The sequence below is a fragment of the Narcine bancroftii genome, chromosome 14 (genome assembly GCF_036971445.1).
Source record: "Narcine bancroftii isolate sNarBan1 chromosome 14, sNarBan1.hap1, whole genome shotgun sequence".
In the NCBI taxonomy this organism is placed as follows: domain Eukaryota; kingdom Metazoa; phylum Chordata; class Chondrichthyes; order Torpediniformes; family Narcinidae; genus Narcine; species Narcine bancroftii.
This window is the reverse complement of record NC_091482.1, coordinates 11,528,865-11,544,882: the sequence shown is the minus strand read 5'-3', so window position 1 is coordinate 11,544,882 and position 16,018 is coordinate 11,528,865. Positions and strand designations below refer to the sequence as shown.

Genomic DNA, 16,018 nt, shown 5'->3' with positions numbered 1-16,018 from the left:
ATTCAGATACTGGCTGAAACATGGGAGAAATCCAATAACTCGTGTAGGACTATTGATCCAGATGGTGTACTCAAGCCTCAAGAATGGAACTTGAGCCCCCAGTTGCTAGCCAGTGAGCCACAGTTAGATAATAAAGTCAGAAGAATCTAGGCAATCCTGACCAGGTTCCAAATTAAAATGAAATGAAATTAGACATACTGCACTCTAACAGGCCAATTGGGCCCTCCGAGTCCATGCTGCCCAATTTACTCCCCATTAACATACACCCCTGTACACTTTTGAAGGGTGAGAGGAAACCGGAGCCCCTGGAAAAAAACCAACGCAGACACGGGGAGAGCATACAAACTCCTTACAGACAGCGCGGGATTCAAACCTAGATCCGGTCCCGATCGCTGGTGCTGTAAAGGCATTGCGCTAACCACTACGCCAACCATGTTGCCCTGAAGGTCAGCACAGTGATGCAGCTGGTAGACATGCTGCTGCAGCGGGTCAGGTTCAATCCTTGACCTCCATTATCTAGGTGGAGTTTTCATGTTGCCTCAGCAATTCCAAGCATTTCCACCAGGTGCTCTGGTTTACCTCCACGCTGCAAAGAAGGGCTGATTGGGTTAGTTGGCCACAATAAACTGCTGTCGGAGAGTGGCATCTGGGGGATTGCAAGGAGAATAAAATGAGGTTAGTGAAAATGAGAGCATAATGGTCAGTGTGGAGAATGGACCAGAAGGCCTATTTCAGTGCTGTTTGACTCTGTGACGACAGTGTCCAGATTTGAAGCAAACAGGGAAGAAATCATGGAAAATAAATAGGTAAAAAAATATGGAACATCAATTCGCCATCTCAAGCAACTGGAAAATTCAATTATTCGGCATCCACCAGTCCCCATAGGTTCTGGATACCAGGGATTTAACGATTAAAAACATAATGTTGGAGAAATTCAGTGGGTCGAATAGTGAACTTTGATACATAACCAACATTTTGGGCTTGAGCCCTTCATCAAGGTATGGAAAAATATACAACATGGTTGGTGGGGGAGGAGCACGGTCCCACGGCACGAGGTAATAGGTGGATAAGGGAGGGAGGGCACACCAGCCAACAGGAGGAATGGCTCTTTAAATGGAGAGGGAAGGGGGTGGAGAGCTGGAGGAGAAAAGATAGAGGGATGGGAAGGGAGGGAGAACGGACTGAAAGTGAACAGAAACCGGAGTGACTGGGTAGGAAATGAGTAGCATCAGCCCTACTGCTCTTCCGTAAGCAGGGCTGAAGACGACTCTCGCATTCCCGTCCTGGCTTGGACCCGGAGAGCATTTTCCAGGTTCGTGGTCTTATGATTGCACCGGTTGGTCAACCCACGCAGTAGCCCAGTGGGTGGGAAACTTGTTTATTCTTGCAGTTTTCTCAACTGTTCAATTTGTTCATGATCCGCTGTTTGAATAAGTATATTGCCTTTTTTCTTCTGGTCATCTGTGGCTTTTAAATAATAGATGAATATTTTTTTTCACTGTTCTCTCTTCTTCCCCCCCCCCCCCCCCCAGGTTACTTTATACAAGATGTGGTTGATATTATCATGAATGGACAGTCACGAGCTTCCTGGGAATTCCTGCTGCATCATATGTTGGTAATTATGCAATGGAGCCTATAGACGAGAAAGCATTTCAAATCCGTTTTTGTGTGGTAAATTGTGTTAAAGGTCACATTTGTTTTGCGAATGTTCTAATGCTAGGTTTTGGGTCTGCAAAAACTCCCTCTCCCTCTGGTGCAGTCAAGGGCTACATTGAGAAAAGCATCAGTTGTCATAGCAACGGACAGGTTATCTGCGGATGCAACACCGAGCTAATTTTATGAGGTCATGCTGTCAGCAGGGTGCCTTGTTTGATGAAATCACGTATCCAGAATTCGAAATGGCGTAGTGCACACGATTATTCAGTCCACTGTTTCAGCAGTTCTGCCTCGCATGTTAAATTTTTCACCCTGATCTTTAATTTTCTTTGAAAAGCATCTTATTTTGCCTTCAGAGTATCAACGTATAGTTTCTTAGCCAAGGCCCATATAACCTATTCATCAAACTCCAATTAAACATGATTTCACTTTCAAAAAATAATGACCTTGCCTTTGAATACAATGGTGATCTTCTATCACACTTTTAACAAAAGATTATATCCCCCTTCCCAGTAACAGACGCTGACAAGCTTCCTCTGTTTAGTTTACCTCCCTTTCTTAATAAAGGAGTTGCAATTTACAGTAGAAGTCCGAAAATCCGGACTTCTCCGGGATTGGGTTGGCCAAGATTTTAGTTTTTTCCAGATTCTCGGGCAATACATTTAAAATTTAAATTTAAGGAGTAAACTGTCAGATCGTTTGAACAAAAACCATCCCTGCAGCAAATTATAGCGTTGCCACAGTTTGATGGCTTGTTTCAAAATGGCGACTGTGCAGTCGATGTGCACCCATGATGCTTAGGCATGAACGCATGCAAACAAAAGCCCGCTGTATTTAACAAAAGCCCGCTATATTTAACATTTCTGAGAATTTTCAAAAAATCCAGATTTCTGGCATCCAAATTTTTGGACTTCTCCTGTATTATTTTCCAACCTAATGAAACGTTCCCAGAATCAATAAAATTTTGAAAAATGAAAACCAACACATCAGCCATTTCACTATCCAATACTTTTACAACTCGAGGAAGTGGGCCATTAGGATCCTGAGCTTGTCAGCCCTCAGCCACGTATCACAGTCCTGGAGATTGTCGATTTGTTCCCCCCCCCCCCCCTGACAAAGCATCCTGTTTGATTATCACTTCCTTGTCCACCAATCCTCACTCATTTCCCCTGCTGCTCGGGCACCGTGGCTCCAGTGTACGCCATCTACAAAATTCAGCACCTCACCAGTTTATTCTGACAGCATCTCTCAGACCTGTCACTTCAACCTTTGAGAAGGATAACGATAAGGGCCTGGCGTGTCGCACGTCATCTTGACTTTGCCGACCTATCATTTGTCCTTCATTGCCACTGGCTCCAAATCGATGAGGTTCCGACCCAACAGTATTGCGTTCACTCGGAGGAGGACTGCGGGTCAGGAAGAAGGCCAACCATCGCAGTCTCGAGCATATGTTGGGACGTTAACTGCTAGCACTGTCTTCAACATCTCACCCCAAGATGTTGGGGGGGGTGGAGGGGAGATAAGAGAATTTTTGCTATTCCTTCTGGGGAAACAAAGTATGATTAGGAATCTGAAATATTTGTCAGACTTAACACTAATTTTGAAGCAGAAACATTGGTTATAGTGCAACCGGCGGCACTTGTGGAAGGAGAAACCAAGTGAATGTTTTGAATCAGTAACCTTTCATTGGGTCAAGTATAATGTAATGTGATGGTGCGAACAAGGGCAAATATGGAAACCAGTGCCTGTTACAGGCTGATCTGTTCATATGTAGGTGAAACGACTACATGCTCTTGGAGAACAAACTTGAAAGGGATGGCAAACAGAATTTAAAAAAAATGTAAGATTGCAAGAGGAATGATTTTTTTTCAACGCTGAAAAGTTCAGCAATCTCCAGCATGAGGATCAGCATTCATCAGTGTCCGCATTTTAAATACAGTTGCTGGAATAAACGGTGCCTCGAGTTTATTTTTATCCCATGCCTAATTAAGTTGCTGACAATCTGCCTCGTAAATTTTAACATTTTAGTATTAGGTTAATCATAAGGATCACTGTCGTCTGGGAATCTCACAGATCAGCCAGCCGGCAGTTAAATTTACATAATGATAATCAGCCCTCGACAAGGCATTGAAGAAATCACCAGAGAACAGTGAAAGCATTTTGCTTTCTGCAGAGAATATGAATAACAAGGCTGTTTAATGCATGTGCCCTTGTGATATCACAAAAACAGGACTATTTCTGTCGACTTCAAAAAGGGAAAGAGAGTGATGTGAATGCACGCACTTTTAATGATATTGAGAGGGAAATCAGTCGATTTCAAAAGCTCTCAAAATTGTACCATGTACTTATTAGAGTCCACATACCCAGAATACTTTTCTCACTGCTGTGCACCAAATGGTGAGTTTTGTTCCTGACAGCACATATCGGGAATTCTGGGAAGGCCTTATAAATAGTTATCCAGGATGTATTGGAATTCTGGAAAGGCCTTGTAAATAGTTATCCAGGATGTATTTTAAATAAAATTGGATGTGGCTTGAAATATTCTCCTTGGAGCACAACACTGGAAATTTGTTAACGCTACGCCCTCGAATAGGATCTGCTTTCCAAAACAAAGGTGAATGCCTGCCAATTCCTTCCTGTCATTCAGCTTCCTCCTTTTTTTTCCGTCTCTTCTGCACTGTACAGTGCTCTGGGGCCATTTACTATCATCTCAAGTGATCGTGCCTTGCAAGTTGTTGAACCATTTTGGCCCGACCATTTAACACCTGTTTAAAGTTGGCACGCTGGCAGTTCTGAAGGTAGAGGATTAAAAACTAGCACGCTGAGCTCTGGGTTATTTTAAGGGCTTGGTGATTTTGAAAAGTTTTTTTTAAATACAAACGTCCTTCTCTCTTTTCTTCCTTTGGAGAGAATTAGAAATTACACTCAATTTAAAAAGGGAAAGAGAATGATGTGAATGCACTCACTTATAACATAATAAGCTGGTGGGCCATTGTTGAGACAGGAATGCCTGACATCTAAAAATGCAATTGTGTCAACATTCTGGATATGTTGCTTTCTCTTGTGGGAACAATTCAAAAACTGGTTTAACAAGATGTGAAATGACAATCATAAAATACCAGAGGTATCTGTAGTTAATTTGTGCTTTATGCATTAATAACGTAGATTATTCAGGGCCTGGACTGGATAGTTTTTACATTATTTTAGCAATGTAATTAAACACTAGTATGCCTGGCCAGGAGAGTGTGGTGTGATGCTAAAGCTCAGCAGGTTTATTCCATGTGTGTGCTTGCTGGATGTAATTAAATCCAATCATTTGGGATGATGTTTCTTTAAAACAGAATTGGTGATGTGGTTGCCAAAAGTCATTCAGGGGTATCAAAATGGCCTTCTAACATTTAAAAGTCTACCTCTTCAACTTTTCACCATTGGGTTAGGCTTAGTCTTTGTGGGCAAGTAGTGCTGTGAAGCAGGTTAACTCTGATTGTTTTGAATGTCACAATATGCTCGAAGGGCAAAGAAGCCTTGTCCTGTTTCTCATGTATGGCACCGATTTCAATCTGAAATGCAGATTGCATCATGTCGAGGAGCCTTGCTCGCTGCTGGCAGGTGTTGGGCGTCGTAAGAATGCCAATTCCAAACACCCATCCACCTTTTATTCAATTGAATGCCTTAGCGCTTAAATCCTTTTAATCCAGCATGTATGGGATACCCCACTTTACGAAACTAGAGCGTTCCTATGAAATCTTTTGTAAGCCAAAATGGCATAAAATGAAGACCCATTCACAACTATTGGGGGCTATCTTCGTCAGGGGAAATTCAAATTTCAAATCCTTTCATAAAAGAGAATATTTGTAATTCGAAAATTCATAAAGCAGTTTAAAAAGTCGCATTTTCAGACTACAGCTTGAGTCGGAAATTGCTCTTCAAACTTTGCTCACACTGCTTATTTTTCCCGCCATTAAAGTTGAAGCTCACACTTAGTTGGAAAATGCCCTCTGGCTTGAGTATCTGGCAATTCCAGATTCCTTTAATTAAATGGAGAATATCTGGTGCTGTCTGAGAGGAGTTCGTACATTCTCCCCGACCTGCGTGGGTTTTTGCTGTGTGCTCTGGTTTCCTCCTACCCTCAAAAAAAAAACCCCGTACAGGTCAGTATGTTAATTGTGTGTGATTGGGTAGGACAGGTTTCAGTGACTGGGATCATAAATTTAAATTTATATCGAGAACATACAGGCCACAAAGCAAGTGTAAAATATATTGGTGTTCTAAAAGAATCCGACAGACTCCGTGGACTAATTCGTGACTTATTTTGTTCTTCCAACAATGTCCATGATGATAATTGTTCATGACAGTTGCCCAAGAAGAAATAGCTTAAAATATACTACTGAGTTGAAAAAAAAATCATATTTATATTTTGCTGCTTTAAAAAAAATCGCATTTGCATTCTATCTATAAACTTCTCTGAAACCTCCGACTAACAAAATCATGGATTGCCCATTGCTAAAGATGCTAATATACACCTACAAAATTTGGAAAATTTTTGACCAGTCCAAAGCAGGTCTTAATTATGTGTATTGGCAACAAGGGTCCCAAATGCACAGACTCACCAGATTCAAGTACCTGACAACTTTGCTAATGAGAATGTACTGAAGGAGGCAGAGTGAAAAATTGAGAGAACTGCAGGGCACTTTAAATGTCACACAGCCCACAGCACTTAACTAAAGTGAATTGTCTTCCTGTGGACCCAGCTGCAGCTTCAGCCAAGGCTGCACAAATGAATAGGCCATTGGTACAGAACAGCACCATCTTTGGTACTAGGGCTTTAAAGTGTTGATGATACATTCACACAGTCTCCATTGTTTCGTCTCCAATGAACCCGAGTTACTCCATTGTCAGGGCACCTCAGGACTGCAACCTCTTGCTTAAATTAGTCGATGTGCAGAAAAGCCAGTTGCTGAGTTCAGATCTTTCCAAAGTACTGGGAAAATGTAATCCGTTAATCTGAATTGTACCATTTTCCGTGGTGCGACTATTTGATTGATGACATCTTCACAATGAAAGAAAGGACTTGAGAGAAAAAAACCAGATTGAAATAGTAAAAAATCCACAATGAGGTTTCTAAAACGTTTATTGAATGCAAGCTCTGCTGGCAAGGTCAGCAGTGCTTTCTGGTCTTGAGAACATGGTGCGGAGCTGTCTGATTGAACCACTGATTGAATAAGAGCTCTCAGTGGAGGAGAAAAGACATTGTATTTCATAGTTTGTATTTGGAATTCAACTTGCAAATTGAATTTGCAAATGATGGCCTATCTCAGTGCCCGCCGCCATTGTCCTCCTTGGTTTCGCTCAAGGGATTGGGAAATGAACACTTTGGTTCCCCAGTGACTTGTTAGATCCTGAACTATGGGGCTGTTTGTTGTGGTGTTTTTTTGTGCATTCTCCCTTTAAATGTACAAGACAATAGTTACAGAGAAATAAGATGGGGAATGAGACTAGTGGCTGCTTCCATAGACTTGGAGGGCTACATTGCCTCTTCTGTTGTCTCATGTAAGTGTGATTAAAATGGAGAGTGTACGCCAGTGGTTTTCAAGCTTTTTCTTTCCATTCATATACGACCTTAAGTAATCCCTATGCCATTGGTGCTCTGTGATTACTTAAGGTGGTATGTGGGTGGGGAAAATGAAGGTTGAGAATCACTGCTCTAGACCCAATTGTTACTGAAGTATTTTGCTGGAGAAAAATTGTCATTGGCCCATTTCCTTTGGAGTTATGAAACCATGCACATAACGAGTCCATTAGGTACAATTAAAACACAGCACCGATGGCATAGGGATTATTTAAAGTGGAATGTGAGTGGAAAGAAAAAGTTTGAAAACCACCAGTGAATGCTCTCAATGTTGAACTGCCCACTGGAAGAAAGTGTGGGATTTAGCACACGTCATTAAAGTTTTTTGTTTATAGACATTGAGTTGAAAGGATAGCACAACTGTTGTTTATTCCTGCCTAGAAAAAAAAACTGTCTTCCAGTTCGGTGAACAATTCTGCATAAATTAATTGTTGTAAATGACATGTCAGTGAAACATTATGGTGGATGTGTGAAAATTTCTCATGTGCACTCGAACTGTGAAAACAGCCAGCAGCATAATTAAAATGTTTACACTTGAATCATTTTTCAAATTTGTGTTTTGCACAGTCATTTAATATCTGATGATTTCTATTTTGTTCAAAAATAATGACCTTTTAATTTGAATTTTAAAAAAAAAATACAAATCAAGCAACAGAATTACAATTTGAGTGAGTGATGTTAAGTCGGATAATTTCAATGAACTAATTTTTGATTTCAAAAGAGTGTTTGAAACACACAGAATGCTGGAGAAACTCAGTGGGTCAGGCACCATCCATTGAAGGTGAGACAGTTGACTATTCAAACCTTCAGGGAAGAAAGAGGGCAGAAGACAGAAGGAAAAGGGTGGGGAGCGGGGGAGGAGCATGAGCTGATGAGAATTCGAGTGGGACAGGGATGAAGGGTGGGTACGGAGAGGAAGCAAGTTGTGAATAATAGGCAGGTCAGGAGAGGAATGATGCCAGAGGTATCAGGAAAGTGGGTGGGGGAGGAGGGGAGGGTGTGTAGGGGTATAAAGGAAATGGGGAGGTTACCAGATATCAGAGAAGTTGATGTTGGAGACAGCCAAGGTGGAATGAGGTGGTCTTTTTCTAATTTTTGTGCCACCTAAACTTGGCGGTAAAGTAGGCCATGGATGGAAATGTCAGTATGGGAAGGGGAAGTGGAATTAAAATGGCTAGCCTCCGGGAGATCCTGGCTGTTGTGGCAGAGAGAGTGAAGGCGCTTGACAAAGTACCTCCCCACTCCCTCCCTCCCATCCACGTCCGGTCTCCTTGATGTAGAGGAGGTCCCCCCCAGGAGCCCCAGATTCGCAGTGAACTTTGCCAGCTAACTGCCAGCTTGTGCTCCTCTTCCTCCCCATCCGCCACGCTCTGCATTCCGACTTCTGCTCTCTTTTTTTTCAGTCCTGATGGAGGGTTTCAGCCCAAAATGTCGACTGCCTATTGCCTTCCATGGTTGCAACCTGACCTCCTGAGTCCCTCCAGCATCTTGTGTGTTTCTCCAGTTTTCAAGCATCTTGTTTGCCTCCAAGAGATATTTTGAATTGAATATTTGTGGATACAGTTGAGGCAAATCTGAGGTGTACCAAAAACATTATTTGCTTAAATCTTGTTGATCCTCAAGCCTATTACTAACAATATGCCATATACACTAAAACCCCCTGGTATCCAGCACCTATGGGGATTGGTAGATGCTGGATAAGTGTATTTTCTGGTTGCTTGAGGCTTGCTCTTACAATGCCTAACTAATACATCTGCATTGAGAATAAACAGTTTGAAATACAAAAGACATAAATACTACACTGTACTTGCTCTGAACAAACTTCACTTGCATGAATATATAAACCTTGAAGCTCTACTTTCAGTCACATTTTTTGAAAACATTTAACCATCTCTGCAGGTTTCTCCTGCTCCACAGAGTTGCCCGAAAGGCAAACAATAACATTATAGATAATTAACCTCCCCTCCCCCAAGTTTACAAATAATGCATCTGACCATGGGGACACTTACTAATCAGGGATAATGAGACACTTTAAGAGAGTCACCCCAACAGTGAGCGACATTGCTGTTTCACAAAATGTTATTCAAACAGCTGTTACGAGCAAAGAACGACTAAGGTATTCTGCTGGCTAAATATCCCAAAGGTTTATGTGTTACTTTTACAATTTTAAACTTGTGTATTTTTAACCTGTTATTTTATTCTTATTTATTTTAAAACTTTTTATTTATTTTCCTCTTTTTTTCTTCTTTTTTTTCTCCTGGTTGCTTGAATTCCAGATAACAGGGTTTTCTGTAAATGGTTGTAATGAAAACGAGAGCATTTTTCTGCAAACACCAAATTCAGGGTCTCGCCTCAATATTATAATGGTGCTCCCATTGGTGAAATGTAAATAACAATGTTATATAATTAGTACTTGTGAAGATGTGTTTAACAGCCAGGATGGTGCAGGTAAGTGGGACTGTAGATCCTAACTACAAAATCAAAATGCTGTCTCAGTGATCTGAGCAGGATCTATCTGTGCAGAGAGAAGCTGTTAATATTTTAAGTTGTCGAGCTTTTGATACAAATTCTGTTGAACCTGGTGTCCAGAAATATGCACTCAAAAAAAACTACAGTTGGAGTCTAACAAGGTGGTTCTTCTTTCCCACTCTTTTTTTCCCCCCCCCACCACCCCAGGTGATCTCCACTTTCCTGTACATAGTGCTGACCCAACGTTATGTCGCCGGAGCTGTGATTTCATTGTTCGTCGAGATAAACAGTATTTTTCTCCATACCCGACTGCTCTTGAAGCTGGCGAATGCACAGAGCTCTCTGCTGTATTACTACAACAAGTACATCAACGTTTTCACCTATGTTGTTTTTCGACTGTCGAGCCAGTTTTACCTCACTTGGTTTCTCATGAAGAATGTAGGTGTCCTCCCGCATGCAGGCTATATTGGCCTGTCCTTGAATATGATGAACGTCATGATCTTGGTTTACTTCTATCGCCTGATCCGCACAGATTTCTTGAGTAAGCCGAAACACTGCTTACAGAATGGAAACAACAACACAAAGTTTGTGGATGATTAAAAGACTCCACTGTGGTTTGCAACAAAAATCGAATCTTTGGATTAATTTTATGGCTGAACTGAGTACTGGAGCTGAATAACTTGCATTGCTAACACTGGTGTTTGTTCGAGGTTGCATTTTTAACGTGATGTACGCAAAGGGAACGGTGCTTTATGGCTGCTACAGAAAAGGAAAAAGTAACACAGCCATTATGACCTTCTGATATTTTTGTATTATTCGTTAGCCAATTGGGTAGGATCTGTAAACAAAAAAAAAACTTTGTGCTGTAAATGCAAGGCTAAAAGATGTGTGGATGTTTTCTTATAAGTCACAGTAACACAAGAAGTTTAAAAAAAATGAGTGCAAAAATGTAATTAGAGATCTTGTGGAATTTCCCTGAAAGTTAAACCAATTTGTCCGTGAGGAAACCGGGGTATTTAGTCCTTTGACCAATCTTTACTGTGATTTTTGGACTCATTACCCTCTTGGGTTAAGGCAGCAAAGAATTCCTAATGATTGCTATCCAAAATGTTGTCACGTGATGTCAGGTGTGCAGTAAATTTGGGCTGATTGTGGCGTACCTTGCAGTGAATAATATGCCAGTAATGTAACCTGTATTAGTGCTGTGTTGGATCTTGGCCCACATGTCTTTGGCAAGGGAGGAGCTTACCACGGCTCCAATGAAGCTTGTCAATTTTCAGAGTTTGGGTATTCAGCAAAACTTTGGTAGGCCTCTGCCAGGGATTCTGTTGGGAACAGATGTTGAGAATGGAAACTGCAGATCATGGAAGATTATGTCGTTTACTGAATTAAGAAATTTTTCAATTAAAAGTTTAAAAATGTAGTTTTATGTCGTGCAAAGAAGCAAATTTCTGTTGGCTGCACAGTTCTCGTTCCTTGGCATTAAAATAGCCCCTCTGCCGTCAATTCTAATGCTGGCTGAAATTAACAAAACTGACGTTGCAAGTTCTGCAAATAATGGGATATCCATTGAACCAGATCATGCCTATTTATAGTACAGTAATAATAATAAACTTGCATATGGTCAAAGGAGCGGGTGAGGGGCGATCGTCTTAAATTAGCAAAGGTTTCCAACTCATTTTTTCTGGAGAAAGGCAAAATCCCCCCCCACACCCCCATGAAAATTCAACAAAGAAAATCCACATTTCGCACTTAAATATTTGACTTGAGTGAGGTACTGTAGCTTTCTGACAAGTTCATTAATTCTGTGCAGTGGTGTTCTCCTTTTTGCAGAGGATTTCACAACACATTTGTATTAAGTGCTTTTGTTAATGCCACTAATGTTATAATTTAAAATGGAAAAAAAATTGTTTGCATATAAAGAGAAACTGCCATCAAGAGCACCAGAATATTTGTGTATTAATTTGATCAAGGGCTGCAATCTGATGACAATTCAAAACGGAAGCACGTCGATGTACAGTTCTCCACCCTGTGGTGTTTAAATCCATGTTCTGGTATGTTGCAAGTTGATTGAGAAGGTAGAGGTTGATACCTCTTCCTGCTTGTTAATGAGGCAGCATTCCACTTTATTACATCAGAAATGCAATTCCTTTGTTTTAAAAATAATTACACTTTTGGAGACATAATGAATATGGACAGAATTTGCATTTAATATTTGTACAGGCATATCTGTTCTGTGTCAGCAGGGTCTCTTTCCGTTCCAAAATTTACAAAACATTAAATTCTGCCTTACAAGCCAAACGTTCCTGAAGATGTTCGGCCTGTTAATGAAAGTCAGATGGGTAAAGCAAGAACAAATAGGAGAGGAATTTGAATGAACTTTTGCTGTGTGATCTGTATCAGGCTTGGAATAACTCAGAAGTGGTACCGTGGAGATTTGCCTTGGGTGCACAGTCACTCTATGTAGTTTCTGGCTGCTTTTTAAATGCATTTCAGGTGTCTTGTAAATTGTTCCAACACACACACACACACACTTTTATTTTATTAATATTAAACGAAAGCAGTCTAACATCTGCTACCAAACCACCCTCTCCAAATGTCAGAAAAATCATAAATGATTATGGGACTGTAACAATTTTTATACATTATATTATCTCCGTTAATATTGAAATATGAAAGATTGCTAGATTTAACGGTTCAAAGTATGATGTTGCTGTCAGTTTGCCATTGTCATGCCTTGAAATTGACACTAATTTCCTCACTTTATGTCTGCATAATAATCTGGAAGTTACCCTGCTTCTCCCTGAACTTGGCTGACGAAATCTTTTGCGACAAGAGCATCAAAATTTTATGGAAATTTACCAGCCTTGTAGAATATAATGCAGCCAGACTCTTAATGGTGCACTAAACCATACACTCCCCCAGCCCTGAAAATCTAATTGTATGTGTGGAATTTGATTTCTCAGCATAATTATTTTGAAAATGAAAAGACTTTTTTATAAAGGCTTGTGTTGCAGTTTCAACTTTTAATTTTGTGTAGGTGTACATCTTAACTCTTGGATGACCCAATCATCTTTAATGGAAAAGCAAGATTTAATAGTTTTCAGTAGTCCTTCCAACAGGCATTATAAATGGATAGATACAGATTAATGTTAAGTTACTGATGCGGACTATTGCACATGTTGCATTGGATAGTGAAGGTGAGAGATCAATGTACATGAATTTTAAAAAAAATAAATAAACTTGGCTCTTAAGCACGATAATTAATTGTCTGTGCTTTTTTTTTGCACTGATCATGGCAAATCTCATTTTAATGAGACTGCATACACCATACTAATTTTTAAAAAAACTAAAGATTAAGTAGACTAAAACTATCAGTCAGATGAAGTTGTCAATAAAAGACCACATCCTTTACAGGATGGTGTATATCTGATGAGAGTTGTTTGTGTTAACAGTTCAATCCTTCAATCTGGTCTACAAATTTTTAAAAAATATTTTAATAATGAGAAGTTGCGGGGAATTTAAGGATATGATTTGTACTGGAGGAATGTAGGTTTTAAATTCCTTTCTGCAACTTGTAGAATTTTGTTGCATTGTATAAAAAGAGACGAGATGTAAATTTGTGTTTTTTCATAATCTTTGCAAATAAAATTCCATTCTATAAACGTCACTGCCTTGTATTTTCATGGGTGACCTTGTAAAACAAGCATTGTTCGCAGGAATTGTAAATCTTTGTAAGTATTTATTGCTATGGCTGGGTTTTGGGGTCCTCTGGGCCCGTAATACTACCTGTTAAATACAGAACAAGAGATGAAAGGTCAAGAAGTCAAAAGAAAGTTTAAGAACTACATTTTTTTTATCAATCTCAATTGAATAAAAATAAAAAAATTAGCAGGATAATGAATGGAACAGAAAGTTGACATGTTTTGAGAGACTGGATAAATTATTAGGCTGCACAAATTCAAGACTGGGAATAACACGAACAAGAATATTGGAAGAGTAAAAAAATTGACAGAGGATTGATTATCTCCTTGATCCCATTTGACTGAATGAAAGATTGATTGTCATCCGTCTCTCAGCTCCATAACAATAAAATTACTAAGTGCAGAGCTATAGATGCTCTATTTGAAGTAGTGACATTTTATTTTTCAAGAAGTTTGAATAAATTGGACAGGGAGTGCAAAACCTGAATTTAATTCTTTCAATAACCAAACCTATTATTTATGCGCCACCTAGAGAAATGATCCAGTACAGTGCGGTTTGAGAGCTGTTTTTTAAATCATGATTTATAAATACAAGTGACCCGTGATATGAGCTGAATTACCATGATCTGATTTCCACTTTCAGCTTTGGTTTTAAAAAAATCTGTGTTTTGCGTTATTCCACAATGAAATAAATTGATTTGCTCAATTTCCATTAAAAGAATAGAGCTAGTCTCAGGAATGGCCAAAGTGGCAGCGTTTGAACGCATGTCTTACACACAGTTTGATAAATTGGACATCAATACACAAAAAAGGGGCAAAAGATCTAGGGGGCGGGGGGACCACGGTGGATGTTGTGTAATGAAAGACAATTTTTTTTTTCTGTTATTCGCGGTCTAAACAGACACATAAGGTTATTGATATTTTTGCTGCCATGTTTGTTTCTATGTTGTGGATAAGTTTTGTAACTTATGGTGTACATAACTTTAACACTGACCAGGGTTTGGGGGAATTTTTTTTAAAGAGCACAATAAAATTTAAATCCTAAAAAGGAACAGAGGGAATGTTAAACATTCTCATTGTGAACAATTGTTTTCTCAATTATTTATATAAAAATATGTAATTTAAGTGAACCTAAGGTACAAGTGGGAAAATCTCAGTCTTACAAAGCTACTGTAAAGCCAGACATTTTTCCCCATGGAACAGGCAGCAGAGACCCCATTTAGATTTAGAACAGCAGCAGAGCCCCCCATTTAGATTTGGAACAGGCAGCAGAGCCTAACCCCCCCATTTAGATTTGGAACAGGCAGCAGAGCCCCCCATTTAGATTTGGAAATGTGTTCAAACTTTTGGAAAGTTGTTTGAAGAAAGGCAAGGAATTCAGCCTTTGCTTCTGGTCGCCTGGAGCAAACCTGATAGCGCCGGGCCAGGTGGCGCTGTCGCGGGCGGCACGGGGTCAGGCGGCGCTGTCCCCTCCCAGCCGCCAGGGAGCGCTGCGCGGCCGACGCCTGCTCCCCTCCTTCGGTGCGGCTTTCAGAGGGGTAATTTGGCCGCTGAACCCGAGGGGGCGGGGCCTGGTGAGGTTGCCATGGCGACGTGCCCCTGGGACCGGCTCTTGTACCTTGTTCTGCTGCTCCGTTGTTCGGCCGCGGCCAAACTGAATGTCCCCAAGGTCCTGCTGCCTTACTCGAGCACCGTGAGAGTCCATTTCACCCTGGAGGCCGACGAAGGGTGCTATGGATGGTAAGCTGGCCTCCACACCCCAGTGCCCCGCTGGGGGCGGGGGGGGGGAGGTTGTGCACTGGTCTCCAACACCACCGTGCCATCAGTTCAGATGCAAAGCCACACCATTTGCACCCATTCCAATCTCCAAAGAGGAAGGCAGGAACATGGCCCATTTCCCCATCCAATCTGGAGGAAACAACAACATCAGTTGAGGGCAATGAAGATGAGTCAACATGATAGCCATGAAAGGGAAACCTGGTTTAATGAATTTGAGAGCTTTCTTTTAATATGCAACCCCACCCCCTCAAAAAAAAGGTGGACGAGCAGCAAAAGTGCTGGAAAAACTCAGCATCCGTGGTGCGCAGAGGTCGCAGCACGAAACGCTACAGGCTTTATTCCAGTAAAAGTCTGAACACCAGTTCATGGCTCCCGTGTGACTGGCTCAGGTCTATATTCGGGTCAGCTGATTGACAGCCAGGCAAGTGGTGTCTCTGCAGTTACAGAGATGCCCCTCCACCCCACTGCAGTAGGCTGGTGGTTATATCACCACAGCATCTATGGGAAGAAAAGGGGCCAGCAATGTTTTGGGCCTGAGCCCTTCGCCAAGCTACGATCAAAAAGCAGGCGGGGCGTCCGGACAAAATGGTGGAGGCAGGGAGAGGAGGAGGATATGGGTGGGAGGGTAGAAGGGAAGAAAGCTCGAGAAGTGATGGGGAGGGCGCAGCTCTAATGGAGGGGGGGAGGGGTTGGAGTGGAGGAACGAAGGTGACAAAGAGAAAGCCTTGTGGAAGGGTTTAATGGAAATTAGTGTTCAATGCAGTCTGGTGGGTGAGTGCCC

The 16,018-nt window shown here is 41.1% G+C and overlaps 2 protein-coding genes across 5 annotated transcripts in view; both read left to right on the top strand.

Annotated features, from left to right (window-relative positions):
• tlcd1 (TLC domain containing 1) overlaps positions 1-13,017 on the top strand; it is a 46,160-nt gene extending 33,143 nt beyond the window's left edge. The window contains 2 exon segments of the mRNA XM_069910531.1: positions 1,533-1,615; positions 9,962-13,017. Of these exon segments, the coding sequence (XP_069766632.1) occupies positions 1,533-1,615; positions 9,962-10,354 (476 nt within the window). The 3' untranslated portion in view covers positions 10,355-13,017.
• Positions 13,018-14,963: 1,946 nt separating this feature from the next.
• Positions 14,964-16,018, top strand: part of LOC138749260 (nuclear pore membrane glycoprotein 210-like) — a 102,417-nt gene continuing 101,362 nt past the window's right edge. For 3 of the 4 annotated variants that reach the window (XM_069910424.1, XM_069910423.1, XM_069910422.1), the window contains exon 1: positions 14,964-15,198. In XM_069910424.1, the coding sequence (XP_069766525.1) occupies positions 15,044-15,198 (155 nt within the window). In that variant the 5' untranslated portion in view covers positions 14,964-15,043. The remainder of the gene's footprint in view (positions 15,199-16,018) is intronic. The other variant, XM_069910425.1, reaches the window with a different exon arrangement.